At 37.6% G+C, this 21,814-nt stretch overlaps 1 protein-coding gene and 1 long non-coding RNA gene across 3 annotated transcripts in view; one reads left to right on the top strand and one right to left on the bottom strand.

The window, feature by feature from the left end:
• The window catches only part of Grp170 (hypoxia up-regulated Grp170 co-chaperone protein), a 53,248-nt gene extending 46,466 nt beyond the window's left edge, over nt 1-6,782 (top strand). For both annotated transcript variants that reach the window (XM_089242652.1, XM_089242653.1), the window contains exon 21: nt 5,824-6,782. In XM_089242652.1, coding sequence (XP_089098778.1) covers nt 5,824-5,903 — 80 coding nt within the window. In that variant the 3' untranslated portion in view covers nt 5,904-6,782. The remainder of the gene's footprint in view (nt 1-5,823) is intronic.
• An 11,469-nt stretch (nt 6,783-18,251) lies between these two features.
• The window catches only part of LOC149075302 (uncharacterized), a 75,646-nt gene continuing 72,083 nt past the window's right edge, over nt 18,252-21,814 (bottom strand). The window contains exons 2-3 of the long non-coding RNA XR_016193979.1: nt 20,828-20,991; nt 18,252-18,496 (exon numbers count right to left, since the gene is read on the bottom strand). This is a non-coding gene — a long non-coding RNA (uncharacterized LOC149075302). The remainder of the gene's footprint in view (nt 18,497-20,827; nt 20,992-21,814) is intronic.

The following is a 21,814-nucleotide window of genomic DNA, read 5'->3' as shown; positions in this document are numbered from 1 at the left end:
TTTGCGATTCATTGTAATTCCATATTTTATGGTAGAACATCCGTAGAAACTACAGACATTCTGTAATAGTTGGCAAGTATGGCTATTCAATTGACAGAATTCAATATTGACATTTGTCATCACCAAGATGTCACAAATTACCTACCCAATGTACTTTCTAGAGCTCTATTACATTTAAAGTCAGACCTCATGGGTAATACAGACCAAACTATACCAAACGTCTAGATGCTTATTGGCAAACACTGCCTGAGTGAATGAAGCAAATTTTTCTTTTCTTTCATGAATAGCCCTCAAGCTCTGCAAATTTCGATCCTTCATAATGTTTGCGACTTCCTTTGACTATGCTTGAGCTTTCATAATTCATAAAATTTCAAGTGTTCGAAACTTTTTGAAGTTTTCACGAAGATATGAAATTTTATTTATAAAAATGTTATTTTGTAAAAATATTCATTTTTCTGGAGGGATTACTATACCTCAACTGATTTTGGAACTGATAAGTTATGGGTTTTTGTGGATTCATCTTTCTATAGAGATGTGTGCAGTTTGAATATTCACATCATTTTTAGCTGCAGAATATTTCCATTGCAGTGAAAATCTTCTATAACAATACACTCTGCAATTATTGCCTATATAATTATATTAATCTCTAGTCTTACCAGGGTATGAAAAAATCATTTCTTTAAATAAAAATTTGGTTTTTAAATCATTTTTTTTATTAAAATCAGATTTTTTGATTTAAATCAACTGATTGCTTATTAATTAAAACAAATTGTGTTAGTCATTAAAAATGCACATCTTTTCACCTAATCTCTCAAATTTAATTCAGCATTTGTAAATAAACTAACATGCAATATAAGAAATATGAACACCAAAAGTCTGTGTATGTAATATGAAAGGTTGTTGATCTCGAATTAACTATTTCATGGAATAAAATTTTTCCTTGTAGAGTGTTTTTACTTATGAGAGCTCCCCCATCCCCACTTTAAAGTAAATGCCTGGTGGCGACTCAGTATCAAATATGGTGCAGGTTTCTTGATTCATCTACACCACTGGAGACACAACCCCGCATTCCTTATCATGCACTGTGGCGTGAGGCGCTGAAGCAGAGGCACCAGTAGTCTCCCTCAACTTCAGCAAAGAGGGCCTGGTTTGAGTCCAAGCGAAGACCTGATGACTTTTCGTCCCGAGTTCAGCTCAGCATAAAATCCATAAAATATCTTTCCTCAATATATTGAGCTGAGAAAAAGCTATCTATTCTTGCATGATATTGCTTACATATTTTTATTCTTCCACACATTCATTAATTTTTGTTTAAAAAAGGGCAAACCGCAAACTTTTTTACTTTTTGTATTAAAATCTCATGTCTGTCAGTATTTATGTTGGTACAATATCTATTATTTTAAATCAGAATTTTTTTAGGGGAACCCTACTGTCCCATTTTAATGCATTTCAGATACTTTTTTCAAGTTTAGCTTTTTAAATGTTAATTTTAATTTTTGAATTTTTCCCAATCATAAAATTTATTTTAAATTTTACAGCTATCTTTTTGCATACTAAAACAGCTATCTTACAGAAAAGCTATCTTTTTTGCACTGTATCTAAAAATCAGGTTCTAGTCTTTTTTAGAAAATTTTCTGTATCTTACCACATTTCAATAGCATGCATATGAAAAGCATAATATGTAATATGCATTCAATAACCATACTAGGTTACTCTTACTTCATTATCATTGGAGTTGAATAAAACAAAAATGAAATTCAAATTTTGTGATTTAAACCAATAATTCTAAAAAAAAATCAAGTGATTTTTTTGAGTCTTATTGCATTTTTCATAGTTTTAGAATATTCTATCTACAACAATAAATTCTTTTATTACAATATGTTTTTCCTGCTTGTACCTTGAGTAGCCTGTTTATATTGGAGTTTCCCTGTGATACATTTTGCAGACCTGCCATGCCAACACTCTGGATATGGTCCGGCAATGCCAGATTTTTTAAACGGTTACAGGGTTTCCGGATTTTTATTACATATTGCCGGAATTGATGAAGAGGGAAAAAATTGAAGAAAAATAGAAATCAATTTTTTTTTTTTTTTTTTTTGGGTTAAACCGAAATTCTAATTAAATAATCAAAATATTTCTCGGTAAACAGATCTTTGGATGCAGTTTTTTCCCACAGGAATCTTCGTTATTCAAACTTTAATTGCAATACCAGAATAGGGCGCTTACACAATGTCGTACAATCCTGACTCGGATCGGTTGTGCTCCAGGGTACCTTCATGTTGATATTTTTCTGGATGATGACGAAATTTTGAAGTGTGCAGGGGTGCAAGAGCTGCGCCAATTGCGCCAAACTGCGCCGAAACGGTTCTCTTGCTACATGGTGCGCCAAGACGCCAAATCCCTGCGCATTTGCGCCAATTCTTGTTTCTGGTTCGCGGAGGTACCGCTAATGCACTGTAGTGCGTCAAATACCGATAATTTAGGAAAAAGAAGCATGAAAATTTTGTTCACGGGACGCGTTCTTTCCGAGACACGGAAAAAAAAAATACGGAGGGAGAAACTTTAATTTTTTTTTCACTTCCCACCATCTACCACAATCGCGTTATGTCGTGACCTTGGAAAGTAGTTCTGCTACCTTGAAGTATAAAGTCCTATACTGTTATTGGTTAACCGGCGGGCTATCAAAGTCCCTGAATGAATATGCCGAATTTTCCGATTTCGGAGACCGTTTTTTCTCCTGCGGGTTATATACTGAAAATTACGGTAATTTCGCGGCCGCCAACCTGCGTTCTAAGACCGCATACATCGAAAAGAGGATTGGTTTACTCGTTAATTTACCGACACTTTTCGAAGATCATTGGAAAAAAATGGGATCTGTTAAAACTCCAGCTAAAATATTCATAGTTTTGTCATCTAGTCACTATGCGGTCGTGTGATTATCGTCGGCAGTTGCCGATCGTGGCAATTTCACATTGCGGAAATCCGGATTTGGTGAAAACAGGGGAGGCTCGAGGAAAACAATTTCTACTCATGCGGAATCTGTTTTTGGCGCTACTGACGGCTTTTTTTTTTGGTCAACAAAGCTTTTCTCACCCTTTCAATTCCATTCGGCACCCCTCCTAGAGCGGCGCCCAATATGGCCGCACGGTCTGCCAATGCATTGGTGGGGGAGGGGGCATGCTCTCAATGGAAGGAGTTTGTACTAGGAGCATGTGCTCATTTTACATAACTTCTGTGAGATACCTTTTTTATATTAATGTCCTACCTTTCCCAAACGTGTTGTTGGAGAGAATGAAACATTTGCACTCCCTCTCGTGCATTGCTGGGATGGTACATTACTCCCTCGCGTATTGCTGGGATGTTGCTCAACATTGTATCACCAACAGAACTATTAATTGTGTGTGATGAATGGGTTGCACTACAATGCAAATAATTACAAGAAGTGAAATCAGTTCAGGGAATAGATAGATATTGGGCAGACATATTCAAACTTTATAACCTTGAAAGCAGCCCAAAGTTCAAAATTTTGCCAGTTTTGGTGAAAGCTTTTTTATCTTTAGCACATGGTAACGGAGACAGTGAAAGAGAGTTCATTGTTAACAAATAAATAAAAGTCTGTTCGAACATTGAAAAATTTGTCCATCTAATGCTTTAATGGAATAAGACATATAAAATCTTATGTTCAAGGGCATGAAATATTTGAAAAAAGATTGCCATTGAGATGCTGAACTTCTGAAAGCGACTCGTGATTCGTAATCTATTAACATGCTATTAGGTTGAGAAATTGTTTAAGTAAATAAGGTATTCATATTTTTCTCGTTTTTTGCATTTTGCTTTTAAATTTAATAATTTCTTTAAATTTTGTGAGAAGCTAATTTTTTTTTTACGAAAACCCTTATTATACTCTGCACGCACTTTTTTTGCTATATCAGGATGAATAAGATTTTGGTGTTCAAGCAGCAGAAATTCTTGTTGCCAAGGTTTTTAGTATGCATGTTGCTTAATTTGAAAAGAGTCTGATAATTTTTATTCGTCATTCAGTAATGCATGTTTTAGTAGTGACAGATACGATAATTCAGAAAAAATTTAAATGGATTTTAATTTGTGAAGGAAATTTATTTAGAATTATTTGTTTCAACCATTTTTGGCAAAACCTTTGGCATTTCACAGAAAAATTACTCCTTATATTGCAGATATAGTTAGTTTTTAGTTCTGCTCCATTTTCGAAATTTCTGCTCCAAAAATGAAATTTGCTGCTCCGAAATAGATGAGGGGCGCTTGCACCCCTGAGTGTGGTCAAAGCCGTTCAAACCTATTAATATAAACAGCGTGCCTTAGAAGCATGCAGCCGATAGCTCTGGATAACTCAATATCGGAATTGTTTTTGTCATGATGTGTAAAGCCGGGTTTTCCTAAGAATAGATTTTTTGCACCGCAAGAATTAGACCATTTTGCTTTGGCAGAAACGTGTTGTATAGTCACGCTACGCGTTTGTGTTTTCCTAGCTTGGCGCATCAGCTCAGGGCAGCTATATAGTATATAGCCCTGGCATCAACTACTCTGTCATCTGCATGCTCTGGTTTGAAGGGAAAGAAAACACTACAAAAATGAAGAGATTGGTGAAACATGCGGCGCATCACACATTTGACTCCAGAAGCAGTCGGCAAATCACGTCTGACTTAAAGCTCTGTCATGAGCCGTATTGCACTTTGTAGGAAAACAGTCATATGACTTTTCTTATTTTCTTTATTGGTTTGTGGACGGCATGTCGTGCTGGATGAATCGCATTGCTCGCGGCACCTAGGAAAACCAGGCTTTAGAGCTCACAATGGCTGGTCGAAAATATCAGTGTGTTTTCAAGACGGTAGACTATCCTTGCATAATTGAATCAAGGAAGGGCCAGCAGTTTGCTTTCTGCTCCATTTGTAGATGTGATTTTTCTGTAGCACACCAAAACGAAGCAGATGTCGTATAAAACGCATTCGTACACAAAAGCTCGTGGACAGTTGTAAGGCTGCGGAAAGTAACAAAAAATTAAATCTTGCTCAAAGCAGTTCCGCTTCTGGTGCTGTTATCCATGCTGAGTATTTATTTACATCGTCATTGTGGAATATAACTTATCATTATCTCGTGCTGAGCCAGTGTGCTTTTTTAAAAAATGTTTCCAGACAGTGAAATTGCCAAAAAATATCCATGTTCAAGAACTAAAGTACATAGCTGCAATAAATTGCACATTGGCATTTCACTTCTTTAAAGCATTGAAAAATAAGAATTTAAAAAAATGTCCTGCAATCTACATGAGTAAATTTTATTTCCCCTTTAGTGAAGTCTTGAGAAATTTAGGGAAAGTGTTTGTGATTTTCAGAGAGAATGTTGCATCTATGCAGTCTGTTACTTTATTTAAAAAAAATACACATATTTCGCTAATTTTACATTTAATTCTTTATTTTGACTTGTACTCCACGGATTATGCCCAGGAAATTACGGTAGGCTTGCGCGATTTTTTGGGAAATATTGCAGGATTTTTGTAAGAAAATTACAGGACTTTTGCGTTTTCAAGGTTGGATGGTCTGATTTTGTAAAAAAAAAAAAAAAAAAAAAAAAAATTGAAAGTATCTATTTTGCATAGGTCCATTATGCAATCAAGACAAAAATGTGTTCGGAGATAGGAGTGTATAACTTTGAAGCAATCCAAATGAAAAGAATGATTCTTTCAAATGCATTTATATAGTGATTATCCTTGACATGACTTTTTTTTATATCTCTATAGAATTTTATATATTTTTCAATAATCACTATAACTTAGTATATTTTCAATTTCAGTAACAAAAGAGCCTCTTAGGACAACAACGGAATCTCCTGACCCGGATAAGGTGAAAGAGGGTGCACATACAGAATTATGAAGACTGTGATTTTTAAGAGTAATTCAATTATTTATGAGAACGTTTCAGCCATCATCACCACTCAATGCATGGTCGATCGGGTCAGCAGTTGAAATGTGTATTTTACATGCAGCGCATGGCTCAGGGGTTTAGTTAGAGAAATCAATTCATTTTATTTATTTTTGTGGGATTTTTTTAAGTTGATTTAAAACTTTTGTACTTCATGAATGTTGGTTTTGTTACTCGTCATTAAATATTCTTAATGCCCTAAAAAGTTGAACCTAATTTCATTTTTCTATTAGTGTCCAAAATGTAAAAAAAAGACTCATTCTAAAATTATTCTAATGCTGAAGAAGTATCGAGATGACTTTTACTTGATTATTGTGCATTATTTTGTATTTAATTTTACTTAAGTAACAATTAAATGGATTTAAAAATCAATTTTTTTTGAGGAATTGTTTTTAGGTAAATATGTTTAACACATGCAAGATTCAAAATAGAAATAACTTTTGAAGAGTGGTGTACAGTTAATTAGAATAATTGCATCAGTGTATCTGTCGAGATATTTTATGTCAAATGCTCAAGAACAAGTATATATCACTTTTAAATGTCAGAATATGCATTGCGTGTGACATAGATACATTGTATGAGCCATACAAGTTTTTAAAGATGAGTTTCACATATAATCCGCAATAGTAAAAATTATTTTAAACTTGTTAGTTTCTTAACATCTTGTAAGCAAGTAAGGCGTGACTCTATGCAATTGGTGAGTTGAAATGTATTTTCACAGAGTGTGTGTGATTCAATTGTGCGATGATGCCTACTGTGTATATTTCATTTGCGTTTTCTTGTATGGGTGTAATAGTTTATGTGTAAATATATGAAAACTTATTTTTCGGAGACTATGATTGTTGAAAATTATTTGTCATTATAAACTTCAGCTCGAATAATATATATATATATTTTTTCTTTGGATGTATTTTTTCATTGATTTATTTTCATTGATTATTTCCCTGCATGAGAATATGTGAAAAATTTAATCAGGAATTGACAAATCTGAGGTGCCAGGTCACTAAGATTAGTACTTGCACATAAAACTTATTATATGCCATTTCTGAATTCAAATTTTATGTTAATGTGTTCATCAACATGGAAAAAAAAATCACAAAGCTCTAGGGAATTATGTTTTTTTTTACTATCTTTCTCGGTAAAGAATAAGATACCAGTCAAATTTTTTTTCAGAGCCAATTATGTTTTTTGTCAAGCCCTGGATTACATTATGCATGTTTCAGTGTAATAGCCTTTTCATGTTTTTCTGGTGTATTTTGATCACCTGAAGCATGATTATTGAGACGAGTGGAGAAAAGTGTCGTGCTACAAAATCATGATTACAAAGAATTGAATGCAACTTCTATTGACATTGTGATATTGTATAGGCTAAACTGCCCTTTCAACTGCTGAGAAATATGCTGCATTAGTGAGTGAGGATCTTGAAGGTGGTATGCAATGACTAGTAGCACCGTCATCCATGCTATAAGAGTGCATTTAAAATTTTTTAGCCCAAAACCGCCTTCCACTTGGGTCTTCAATTTATTCTTGTTTATTAAAAAAAAACATTAAATTTTTCACTTTGTTAACTTTTATTTTCTGCAAATAAATCTGGAGCTTTGGTCATGTCCCATGAAGGCAAATCAAAAGTTAGTTACACTTGGTGCTATTTGGTAAAATATTTCAGTGACACCAATTTTGGCACAGATCTGTAATCCCTGTTTCAGGACTAGACTTGTATGTCTAGTTCCTTTCTCAGGCACAAAATGACACTGTTGTAAGATGCTCATCTACCACCTTGAAGGTTGCTTTCAGGTCCCAGGTTTGAATTGGGGAAGAAAGAATATGGCTAACAAGATATTTTTCCTAATGAGCCTGAAACAACCACAGTATATGACGCCTTCATTTCCAATCCAACTTGTTAATGGCAGTAAATTGCAATATCGTTGTGTGTGGTGAAGTTTTTCCTTTTTAAAACTTTGCTAGACATTTGTAATGACGCATCAGCTTGACTCTTATGTCCTCTTATGTCAAATTGGAAGTGTATGAAATTAGATTTCTATAAAAATTTTGAGGGTTTGGCCAAATAGCAGTCTGTTACATTTTTATTACAAAATCAGGTTTTTGACTGAATAACTTTCTATATGGTTTCTTAAGTTTCTGCAGAAACCATTGGATGTAGTTGCTATGTCACTTTACACAGCTGCAATCCAGGCAATAAGTTTCCCTAATTCAGTGATGACTTTTATTGTGACTCCTCCAAAATTTAAAAAATCACATAGATCGTAATTTGGCTGAACCCTTCATTTTATAATACAAATGATGATATTAATTGAAAGAATAAGATGTATAAACATGTACAATACACTTTAATTAAATACAATTGATGATGAGAGAGAGCAATTGAGTAGGTCAGAAGCAAAGAGACGTAATTGACAAAATTTGTTAAATTGAGAGCTTAAGGAGGTTCTTTTACCCAACATCTCTGACTACTAGCAGACTAACAGGCCCATTCTAGTCACCACTAGTTTGACTTTTGACTACTACATAGAATTTATAATGTTACAATAACTTTGAAGTCGATTTTCTCGAAACTGAGTTTTGATCACTTGCATCCCTTTGCTTTTGACCCCCACAATTAACACATTAAAAATAAAGAAACAATGTGTTGCCAGGCCAGACTGTCTGGTGGTCAGTTATTCTTGTTTGTTCATGCGTTGGTAGATATGCGATGTTCACATCTTCAATGTTTCCTATTGCCATCATTCAAATTACACCAATATTCACCATGGACTGAACTGCTCATTATATATGGCAAGGATAAATGCAAAATCTTGCCCATACATAAATTGGGAATCACAGAAATCACCAGTATGTTAGATGTGTGTATTCTATTATCCGGATTAAGGCATGAGATTATTGCATTCGACATCAACCTTACGTGGCATGTAAAACCAAAGATTGTGCTGGGAAAGTTTGAATGAGTGTTGTGGCCACGCACACATTTTTGACCAAACAGCCCGACTTGTTGACGATACAGACTACTGTGATTTTAATTTTTCTGGTAAAATAAAACAATCTCGAGGGGGGATGAATGTTTCAAAATATAATACTGCGTAATAAATAACTACAGTTTTGAAATGGCTACATCCTACTGGAGATTTTTTCAGACTTGCATGGAAAAATTTATCACGCATCATAAGTGTTTAAATTCATTAATCTACGAGAGGTAAGAAATAACCGGAATCTATTTTTTACAATTTGTGTATATTTAGAATTCTTTAATTCCTTTGAAAGTACTCTCCATTAGAGCTAATGCACTTGTATCACAAGTTTTTTCTTTCATTGTTGAAAACATTTTTCAAATCACTGATGCCCAACATCATCTCTATCATTTTTGTTTACACCTCATCCATGTTGGAAACACATTTATTTCACGTCCCTTTTCATCTGTAGGAATAAAGAAAAGTCACTCTGAGCTAATCAGGTGAATAGTCCAGGCACAATTGGTGCACTGTGATGGATGTGTGAAACAGAACATTGTCTGATGCAAAAACCAATCACCCATCTCTCACAAATCGGGTCTTTTTTTGACACACTGTTGTGCAATCTTAGCAGCTAGCTTGTAAAAAAAGCATTCATACACTTTTTGCCCACAGCAGCATCCCATAAGCCGTTTCTAACGTCCTAACAGTTTATGATGTTTTTCTAATCAGAAAGCAAAACATCACAGCCCCACTCTCTTCATGTAAGTCTGCCATGACCAAAGACGAAAAACAGGCTAAACAGCTTCAACGAAAACAATTCACTAATGCCAAACACAACCTTGTCAAGCAACAGCACTTGGCACATTGGTTCAGGAGTGGTTTTACACTTACATAGTGGGAGAACTGCATAATATGGATGCTCTGCTTACCGTAAGGCGATCGATTCCGGTTACTTTTTTGGGTATCTCCCCCCCCCCCCCCCCGTTACATTATATTTTTTATAACAAATATTCACAAGTAAAAGCAACTTCATGATTTATCTTTGTATTATGAGGGGACTGTATACAAAGGTACTCAAGGGTAATGTTAGATCGTTATCTATCTAGAAAATCACCAAAATCATGTAAATTTTTTTTCAATGAATAATATATTTATAATTTAATGTATATAGTAGCTTTAATGTATTATAGTCCTTAGATTTCAATTGATGGCTTATTTCTCTGTTCCGAATAAAGTGCAGATACTCTGGAAAATTCAGATTATTTTTGATAATGATAATGCATAGAAGTATTTGGCGAGGAAATATAAGAGGGTGGTGAGAGAAAAATCTTTCATTAAATTTCAAGCCCAAGGAAATTGGTTCATTAACAGTTTTTGTCAGTGGGACCGGCAATCTACTGATAACCAAATGCTCTCAAGTGATTTGTATAGCTTCATAGTTGGAGCGAGAGTCTAGTTTATGTGTTCAAATGTGCGTGAAATATTACTTTATCATTTCATAAACTTGTGTAAAAAGCAGATTCCAAAAACTGTCACAATCATAAAATACTATACATTGCCAATCTATAATTAAATTTGCAGTTTTAAATTAGTCAAAAAGTGTTTATTCTATTCAATTTTCACTGTATTTTGATTCGTTTTTTTTATGATGGTTATTTTAGTTTTAGATGAATATATGCTTGTGTTGTTACGCACAAAACAGCATGCGTACTGATCAGTGTGATGTATGATGGTGTCTTAATGTGTTGCACATTTAGATTTGTGTATGTAACAAAAAAAATGTTGAGAGTGCGACAATATTGTTTTTGATGGTTCCTAATTCATAATCGAAGTTAAATGTCTGTATTTTTTTTAAGGGAAGCTTATAGGACAGAATGCCTAAGAAAAATATTTTATTCCCTCAATTAAGAACATGCCCTGTAATGATATTCATGCATTTGAAATTTCCTCAAACACTCAGCACTCCCACAAAAAGTTGTCCATGTATTAGAATTGACTCGAATGTGAAAGAACGCAGACTGAAATGAACACTTTTCTTGTCAAATTTGTATGTGATGAATTTTGCAATTAGAGGAAAAAAAGTGACGAGCGATGAACAATTCCTTAATTATCCATTCCACAGACTGTTTTTCTTGCACTTATGTAATGAACTTTGCACAGTGCACATAATATTGTTATGGCATTTGAAGCGCTGATCTTAAGGAAAGTTGACTGTTTCATGTGGAGGTTTTTTGTAAATAAAAATGAAATTTCACAGCGTGTGTTGTTTTCATAAAATGAAATACCCGTATTATCATATCTATCGGTTGATTAACATGAAGTGATGCATAAAGTAAAAATTCAGTTTTAAGAAGATTTCGCAAAATCTTGCAAACATGCAGCAGGGAAGTGATATTCTTCCACTAGGTCGACTGGAAAATTGATGCCTAAAATTTTCTGTGTTGTGTATTTGATTCTAGAGAGCAACTGACAAAAAAATTTCTGTTCTCATTGCAGTGCGTCTTTTAACATGGGGAAGGAGTCCCAGAATGTTAAAAAAATAAAAACATTAGTTATACATTTATGGGATCGTTTCTTTGAGCAGAAACCATGCTTTGGCTCCTATGAAATTCGGCTGGCGCTATTTTCTCGATTTATCAAGCCCTGTCTTCGTCCAGTCGCGTTTCGATCTCAGGTTTTCAGCTGGATGAAAGATGACCGTGTAATGTGGCATATGTTTTAGAGTTTAAATTTATTTGTATCACTTAATTATGATCGAAAATTTCAACAGCCTTTCGTATCCGTACTCCATACATATGTGATTTAGGGATAATTTCGTAAATACTGTCGTTTTAAAATTCTTAAAAAAAGTTGAAGGAATCTGTATATTTGATTGCGGTGAAAACGTTACTCACGAAGAGGTGTTTTTGGTGGTACAGAAAAAATAGCTAGAATTGTTACCGATAGAGGGCGCTGCAAGCAGTGAATTGCAGCATATTTTTCAATCGCTTCTGTGCCCGGAACGGTCGTAAAGCTTCAGCTTATTTCGTGGCTGAGATAAACCAACTTCAATGCAGTATAACCTATTTAGATAACGAACACCAATGGGACCGAAGATTTTGTCCGCTAATGAGGGGGAACTTGGAGGGTCTGATTCCCCTTCCCCCGAAATGTGAGAAAATAACCGAAAAAAGGGGAAAAATATAGCCAAATCTATATATTGTTCTATCACTTTGGTCCCCCCCTGAACGACATTTCTGGCTACGAGCTTGGAGAGGGGTGTCCGTTAATGGTTAGTAAAATGCATGGAGGCCCATTGAGGGACTTCAAAAAAGTGTCCGTTGTGGGAGGTCTCATTGTAGTGCTTTATCCAAATGTCAACATCACAATTTAAAACCTTGTTAGCGCCAGCAACAGAAAAATTCAGAAAGTAGTTAATCGTGCACTCTACATTTTATAGGACACTCAGGTTTACATATTTACAGTGATTTGCTTTTGTGCAGCGCCCCTCTATTGACAAAAATTCGGAAATTATTCCCCATGAAAAATCCCCGTTTGTGAGAATAAATTTTTCCGCATTTCCCAATTACTCCAACTTTTATGAATTTTTAACTATTTGCGAATTTATGGGACACCCTGTATATTACCAAGGGAATTTCAATATCGGCTCCCATTTATGTTGCGTAAAGCTCCTTGAAATACCAGGCTGATTCATCCGCCATCTTCGAGCCGAAGTGTGATCTGGTATATCGCCATATAGACAATTTCTTACGTACTGTTGCACCTGTGTAGAGGTGATTGAGCCGGATCCACAACAGCAAGCCGAACTCTGCAGAATTCCTCTCGCAAAAACCGGTTTTGAGGTGTGGTTAGCACAGCTCGTCCGATTTAAATGTTCAGTTTTGCGTTGCCACACCGCAAAACCAGCTTTCGCGCTGCATAGTTCTGCTGGTGTGGTACCGGCTTTACATGCTGACATCTATACCGAACTGGAAGTTAAAAACAGACGATGGATGATCACATTTTTCTTGATTTCATTTAAATGTTGTCACGACATGTTTTTTCGAAAGGAATAGACGGGCTCGAATTTTTGGCTCTAGAAGTTGGGAACTAAATTATAAACTCAACAAGGTCTGACCAGCGAACATTCCATATTACGAGCAAATATTCGCTGAAAATTCAATTTATTCGCACGGGTTGAGCAAGTGCGTGCCTCTTATTGAAGTTTACATTGACAGAAAAACACGCTGCTTTTTCGTTAATTTACTTTAGACAGGGTTCCCAGTGACCTTACAGGGTCAGGGAAATGAAAAATGCTAAATGTTTCACAAAAGTTAGATAGATATTCATATATTTGACGGCAAAAGTCAGAGAAATACACTGCTCAAAACAATTAGGAGAGCAAGCAAAAAAGTGAAGAAAACCGTGCGAGACAGCCACGTATTGGCATACAATGGATAGTACACGCGTATCAATGCGCAATACAGAAAAAAGACGTAAAAAAATTTGGACTTAAGCTTTAATTCTTTGAAAATATGGAAAGATGATTTAGGGCAACAATTTGGTTACATGTAAACGATAAAAAAAAGTACTGTTTAGACATGATGCATGAGTTTTAATAGGGCGTGTGGTCTCCTCGAACAGCTAAGACTGCTGCACACCTGTTTGCCATGGATGCGATGAGGTTATCGATCAGACTTTGGGGAATACTGTTCCACTCCTCAAGAAGTGCAATCTGCAAGTCTCGGACAGTAACAGGCGGCCTTGGTCGCGCAGCAATGCGTCGTCCCAAACATGCTCGATTGGATTCAGGTCAGGAGAGCACGCTGGCCATTCCATACGCTGTATTGTTTCAGCTTCAAACATGTTCTCCACCAGACGAGCTCTATGCGGTCGGGCATTATCATCCTGGAAAACAAAGGAATCTCCAATGGCTCCAGCGTAAGGGATGACATGAGGTCGCAGTATCTCGTCTGCATACCTTCGGGCCGTCAAAGTGCCATTCCGAATGATATGCAGGTCCGTACGTCCGCCTACGCTGATTCCACCCCATACCATCCAACCAGCTCGTCTGTATTGTGACCTTTCACGAACGAATGCGGGGTTATTTCGAGTGCCCCTGTCCCTCCATATCAGAACACGTCGGGTGTCACACTCCAGACTGAATCGGGACTCGTCTGTAAACAGCACTTGGCTCCAATCATGTTGCTCCCAATCTCCATGTTCAGCAGCCCATCTTCTTCGGGCCGCACGGTGGCGTGGGATCAACGGAATGCAGACCATTGGCCTACGTGCATAGAGCCCTCCCTCATGAAGCCGATTACGTACTGTTTGGCTGGACACCCTTCGTCCTGTTGCCAAGAGCAACCGTCTTTGCAGCTGCGTAGCATTCTCTGTTCTGTTTCGACGGGCTGTTAACCGTATATACTGGTCATCAGTTGCTGTAGTGGCGCGTGGCCGACCTTGCCCTGGTCGACGTCTAACATTTCCTGTTTCTTGGAATCGATTCCACAGCCTTGCAACAACACTTCTGGCGACTCCAACAGCGTCCGCGACACTACGTTGTGTTTGCCCGGATTCCAGTCTGCCTATAACACGCCATGCCATGGATTCCGGTAAATCACGTTGTTGAGACATCCTCAAGTCACCTTGTCTCAAAAAAAAAAAAAATGCTGCGCAATCGAATTTCACAGTTACGGCAGTAAAACAGACGTTTCTGCATCATCCCGATTTCTGCCCTTATCTCCTTTTTCTGGTTTTTGACGTCATGAACTTTGATTTGCATATGAAGTTTTCTTCTTCCATTTCCTGCTAGGCTTTAAATTATGGATGATTCATTTGATGTTACTTATCGGTATACATCTTTGCGTAATTTTGTTAAAACCATGTGCTCCCCTAATTGTTTTGAGCAGTGTATTTGACAAAAGTCAGGGAAGAGTATTCGAATATTTGGCAAAAGTCAAGGAAATAGGCAAATGTTTGGCAAAAGACCAGGCAATGAAAAATGGTGAGGGAAAAATGTTAAATATTTGGCCAAAGTGTGAAGGGAAAAATTCAAATATTTGATAAAAGTCCGGGAAAAAATTCGGTGTTGGGGGCGGGGGGGAGGCAGTTTTAGGTGGGAACAAAGAACATCGGTTACAAAATTATCGAATTTTAAAGTTGTGGGCGTCAAAAATCCTAGTTACGGCCCCTCAAGAGAAGAGGGCCTCACAAAAATGAGATTTGGTTGAAATTTTCTAGAATTTACCTGGTACAATTTACCTTTCTTTACCCTCCCTCAGAAAAAATACTTGGCCTGGGAGCCCATGATGCTCCTAAGACGGCCCTGCCCTATGGGGATAAACTGAGACTCGAAAAAACCACTAAGGCCGAGATAAAAGCTCTTTTATGAAACTTGAGAAATCTAACCAATAAACACATCGGTTAGATTCGAGAAAATACAACTGATGATCTTATTGGTTGTATTTTCAAGTTTTTGTTTTATTTTTGGTTGTGTTTCTCAAACTTTTATAGTGTGTATTATAAAAGTTTGATAAAAGCCCTTTTATAAAAGCGGAAAAAAAACAACCAATAATCGTAACAATTACATTTGCCAGAATGTAACCGATGCGCCGTATTGGCGGCATTTACAAGGAACGTTTATAAAACTTTTATAGTATAAAAATTATTTCATAAAACCAGACAAATGCAACCAATGAGCTTATTGGTTGCATTTTTCAAGTTTTATAACAGAACTTGCATAAAACCTTTTTAGTGTAATACTGACGTTGTGCCGGTTTGATAAGAGTTCTTTTATAAAACTTGAAAATGCAACCAATACGCGCATTGGTTACATTCGAGCGAATATAACTGATACGTTTATTGGTTGCATTTTGCACGTTTTATAAATGAACTTTTATAAAACTTTTATAATGTAATCCCGGCCAGATCTTATAATTAAGATGAGAAAGGTTAAGATTTTCAATTATGTGTAGCCAACACACATGCTGTATTTCTTTCTTCAGGAGTTTCAAGAAAATAATCAAGCAGATTCAGAGCCGCTCCCTTAGGGAAGGGGGGGGGGGGGTGTGACAAGTGCGGTCACACCTGGCCCCATGGTTTTGGGGGGAGCGCACTTACGGTAATTAGAGCTGAAAAAATAGGTGCCTGAGCTTCAACTGATTTGATTCTGGAATTTTCTCATCAATTCTGGAATCATTTCTCTCATCAATTCTGAATTTCTCATTAATTCTGAATTTTTATCAATTCTGAGATTTTTCTCTCTCACTAATTCTGGATTTTTCTCTCTCATTAATTCTGGATTTTCACTGGGGAATAGATATTTTTCATCATCATCCGCGTATATTCTGTGATAATGCATGAACTTCCGAGTGCCCTCCCCCGCAAAATATAATAAAATCGGGGCTGAGGAGCTCCCCTTCAAAATATTTTCACACCGCGTCTGATAAGCGCGGTCCTGGGAATATTTTACTGGGAACCCCCGAAGATACCGTATTTGCCTTATAAGTTGAGAAAGTTTATAAAATAACCCAGAACAAGGTAACAACAGGAGCATGTTACGTCATTTTCCGAACTCTACGTACGTATATAGGTACGTATGCAACCGAAGCCGGAAGGCATGCGCGCCATACTCATAATAATGCTCCAGCTTACGCAATCGGGTCGCACATAACGTCAGCTGCTTGATGTGGCTCAGTGCACATTCCAGAGGCTTTCTCTGTGTCAATGGCGTTTTTACGATTTCTTTCGGCGGCTTCCATTCAGCTAGAACAATGTCTTCTTTTGTTAAATGCTGTTTATTGAATCCTCTCATTGCGGACACTTTTTGAATATCCCTTCGAATGAGGTTTCAATTTATTTCATTACCAAAAACAGACAGTATACAATTTAAACATGAAAAAAAATTTAGTGTCATTGATGTCCGTTATCGAGAGGGTTCCAATGTAAATTTTTGACCCTCCTTGAGAAACAGGTGAATTTATGGTTTCTGAAGTCGCCATTTTCGTTCTAGTCTTATGCTCTAGTCTAGACTCTAGAGCAATAATTCCTAACGTGGGCGTTAACGCCCTCTTGGGGGCGATGGAATGTTCCAGGGGGCGGTAGAAGCTACGGGTATAACATAGGATCCTATGGGTTAGATTGCATTGGGGGCGATGGGGAGAGAAAAATTTCTGAAGAAGGGGGCGATGGGACAAAAAAGGTTGGGAAACTATGCTCTAGAGTCTAGACCAGTGGTTCCCAAACTTTTTGAAGCTTTTTGGCGACTCCCATATGCAGAGAAAACCCGTCTTAACAACATCGTGGGTCCCCTTGAAAAAAGTGATGTTCTGGAACCCCTGCTTATCTGGAAATATCTGCCCCCCCACCTATTTACGAACCTACTCTCAGCAACGACTGTACCAAATCTCAGTATCACAAGGTGCTCTGATGGTGGCCTATTTCATAAATTCTGAATTTTTATCAATTCTGGAATTATTTTGCGAAATAATTTTCAATAATTTTTTTATTGATTTTAGAATTATCTTCCGCCATTTCTGTAATAATTTTCTAATAATTGTGGAAATTTTTTCATCAATTCTGGAATTATGTTGTTCTTTAATTAATTTCGAATTCTCATCACGTCTGAATTTTCACTGGTGTTTGTTCAATGTGTTCATAAAATAAAGCATAGGCCTAGATCGATTTCAGCATTCGTTTGCATTCTGTAATAATATCATCAGGCCCATAACTAGGCTAGGACAACCGGGGCACTGCCCTGAGGCCTCGAACTGAATGTGGGGGGCACGGAAAATATACACTGTTTGCATAATAATCCTTTCTCTCTCTCTCTCAGGGCCCTAAGAAAAGTCTGCCCCGTGAAGGCACGGTACGGTCCTGAATATCATGTCATTTTGGATACCGAATTCTCCCTAAAATACTGTACATAAAACCGTGGCTCAAGAGAGTCCCAAAGATATCTGGGTCCCAGCCAAGGCCGCCGAAATCATTAAGACGCTGGTACAGCGAAGAGATTTATAACCAGATTGTAAATGGATTCGGACGATCCATCTGAGGATCCCCTGCGACCAAAGTTCGGGTCGAGATGTTCATGTTATGAACTCGCCCCCTTAGAACTTTCTTCATTCGTTTTAAAGCGATGAGATTTATTCTGTTATAACCAGGGCCGCAACTAGATCAGCCGGGGCAAGCATGCATTTTGGCGCCCCCTCATAATGTTGAAGGAGAGATGAAAGAGTGAAATTTGCGCCCCCTCTAGTACAGCGCCCGGGGCACCACACCCGTCAGCAACCCCCTGTTGCAGCCCTGGTTATAACGCAACTCAATCGATTGTACAAACTAATTCCACTTAATTAAAGAAAGAATACAGTTTCTTTATTGTGAAATATATATGAGAATAATACGAGGATTGTGCAAATAGTCATTTCCTGTCCTACTCTAAAAAAAGAGCACATGATTGACGTCTAATTATTCTTGTCGTATGAATCCTGCCAATGTGTGACGGTCGATCATAATCAGTTGCCGTTGGCGAATTGCTGCTGGTTCGGGAAAAATCCAAACACTTTCCCGGAGCGAGTCGTCCTTGCAACGTATCCTTCCCTGAATATCATCACAAAGAGCAAAAAATTCGTATATATCCATTTTTACTCGGATTTTTTTAAAACGACCTAAAAATCTTAAAAATATGAAATCACGTGATTGCCACCAGTATAATTCCTTCATTGGCTTGCCTTGGACGGATCATACCAGATCCCTTAGGGGCCGTTCAAGTATTGCGTAAGCAAATTTTTAGCCATTTTTGAACCCCTCCCTCCCCCCTTGTCAGCAATATTTCGTCATCAGCTCCACCCCTCTGAATCCTAACGCATATTGGTGGGATCAGAGACGTACACAGGTGGGGAGGGGCACGGGGGGGTGCTCATGCCCCCCCCCCCGACGATCAAAAATACATTTTTTATTGCAAAAAAATATTGTTTTAATTGAAATTTCGGAAGAGAAAATACCTTTATATGTTATTATAATCAATTTTTGTTAATTTCAATGCTATTTGAAGGCTATGAACTCAAAATTTATCTTTAATAAATTCATTGCGACCCACACTCGAAGCCAAGGGTTCTCAACCGGGTCTGCGTGTGCACCTCCCAGGGGTTCCGCGGCGACTCGAGAAAAATAATATAAATCAGTGAATTTGGTAGATAAATAATTAAAAGAGGTCTACAAGGTTCTGCCATAAAAGTTATGTACATAAAAGGGCTCCTTGGGTCAAACCAAGGAGCTCCACCATAGAAACTGTATACTGGATAGGGCTCCACGAGTCAAAAAATGTTGAGAACCGCTGCTCTAAGCCATATAATGATAAATCCCGTAAAGGCCCTTGGCCCGCGGACCAAATATGACCCTGGGGGTTATCTGATGCGGCCTGCCTTCCTCAAAACTAATTTTTTAAAAATGAACTAAGCGACACATTTACTTTACAGATCGCTTAAGTGTCCCGTGGTACAATTCCAGAGCATTTAAGCGGCTCGTGGCACATTTTCAGATCACTTAAATGACCCGGGGCACAGTTCCAGAACACTTAAGTGCTCCGTGACACATTTAGAGATCCCTGACGTAGTGACGCGAGACATGTGAAGTAGTTTTAGAGCATTTAAATGGCCCCCAATGCGGTTCTACATCACTCAAGTTACCCGCGGCATATAATTACGGATCGCTTGAATGATGCGTGGCACAATTGCAGAGCACTTAAACGGCCCGGACACATTTCCAGATCAGTTGGATCCGCGAAACATTTAGAGATCACTAAAGTGGTTCTGTAGGACACTTATCAATTGGGGGGGGGGGGGTGTTACTTCAAGTGCCAACAAACTATCGAAAGTTTTTTCTCGTTTTTTGGCACACCGAGTATAAGATGTCATTTTAAAAATATTTCATATTTTCGTAAAGGGTTGTTGATGACGTAAGCATCGTCCAACCTCCCCCCCCCTTGTCATCAAAAGTCAGCAAACCGGAAACCGCCTCCCACCATCGATGCTGACGTAATACTTGAATGGCCCCTTAGGCTCAACATAAGCGGACCATGTATGTGTTTATGTATGTTTCGTGTATGTCCTGTAATTACTCTCTGGTGTATTTATGCATATGTGTGTGTGTAAATGTTAATAAATTTCAATTTCATTTATGACCTAAAAACAAAAAAATATGACCTTTAAAATTTTCCCCTTATTAGTATATTTTTTCCCCACTTATCGCCGAAGTGATCAAGTTCTGCGCGAATCACGGAGGCCGGAATAAAAATTTCAAAGTAATCTTTCTTGTGAAAAGGTAAAGTAAAAACTTATTAATATTTCTTTCTCTCAGAGCGATAAAAATCAACTGCAGTCAAAAGAAAATGAAAAAAATCTTCATTTAAACGCGCAGAAATCGGTATGAAAATGTGACTCTCTAATGAATAATCAATAGAAAACATCTGAGAAACCACTAATTATATTTTGAATACGTCAATTCGTAAAATGACTAGTTTGACTGAAAGTTCGTGATCGAATCGCTGTTATTATTTCACTGTTTTTACACGTCAAGCAACCATTTTTACAATCTTCGTTGAAGTTTTTTTACACGTGACGGTTTTCGACGAAATTTTAAAATAACTCAAAAAAATATTGCCCTGTTACATCGATCAATATGTAATTTGATTAACATGACAGCGTATAAAAACGATCGCGTAGTAAACGCAACGCACTGTGTACGCACCTTCTCCAGAAAAAAATTGACTTGATAGTGAAAGAGAACAAGATGCTTAATAAATATGACCAAAAACTGGAAAATTACCAAAATATGACTTGTCACAAAAAAATATGGCATGTCATATAAATCCGAGCCCTAGACATGAATGACCTGTAGTCCTCCACATAAACGAATATGGATAATACTTACGGGATGGTAGGCGGCCTGGTTCGATCACCCAACTCCACAAGGACGTAGTATAAGCAAGACAATCCGGCGAAGAAGATGACGATCTGGATCGCCACGAATATGATCGAGCACACCGTCGACCACATGCACACGGGAGTCTTGGCCACAAAACATGTCATCAATACCTGCAATCGTGAGGCGTATGTTGGGTTATTCGTCATACATGCATGCGTACATACACGGGCTAAATTCGGATCATTAATCCACCATTTTATTCAGAAATGTCATGGGCTGTTATTTGTGGTTTTGCCGCCTCTTGGTCTGTGGGCTAAACAAATTATTTAAATAAATTTCCCGCTCGGTAGGTCACTCGTTTGGTCATTCACATGCTTGTTCACGCTCTAGGTCACTCACTAACCTAGTCCCTTGATATTTGGTGAAGCCGGATATATTGACGGTTGTACAAACTTTGCCGCTCTTCTCCCATTCTACTAATTTTCTTGGCAACTCATTCCTCAAATTTGCGCCTCTCTGAACTTGCCGCCCGGGTAGCGGTGGGAGGAAGCCTTAGCCTGATAAATCCTCCTGTAAATACGCCGCTGATCCCGAAAACTCGCTGTTGTGTTCCCAGCCTGATAGAAACAGGCATCAAAAATCACGGTTTTCTCTGCGAATCATTCAGTCCCCAATTCACTAATAGTTTGAAATATTTTGCAAAACTACTTTTCCCCCCTTTTTTTTTTTTTGCATATTGTAATTATTTTTCTACTTCACACCCCCCCCCCCCCGAGATTCTCTGGAACGAAGAGGTACGCCATCATACAACAATTTCGAGTAGGAATGAAAAATTGCATAGGGGTTGGAGAAAGGGATGCCTGCACATAGTCACTGACAAGGAATATAGAGCAAATGGCTGGAGGGGGTGTTCTGAAATGTAAGGGTGTGATGATGACGATCCCTCTGCAGAAGTGGGAAGGAAAAAAAAGGGACAAACGGACCAATCAGCAC

This window comes from Pholcus phalangioides, unplaced genomic scaffold, assembly GCF_987345545.1.
Source record: "Pholcus phalangioides strain wild (caught in Gottingen) unplaced genomic scaffold, Ppha-v1.0 ptg000015l_1, whole genome shotgun sequence".
Classification (NCBI taxonomy): domain Eukaryota; kingdom Metazoa; phylum Arthropoda; class Arachnida; order Araneae; family Pholcidae; genus Pholcus; species Pholcus phalangioides.
This window is presented reverse-complemented; position numbering and strand designations above follow the sequence as displayed.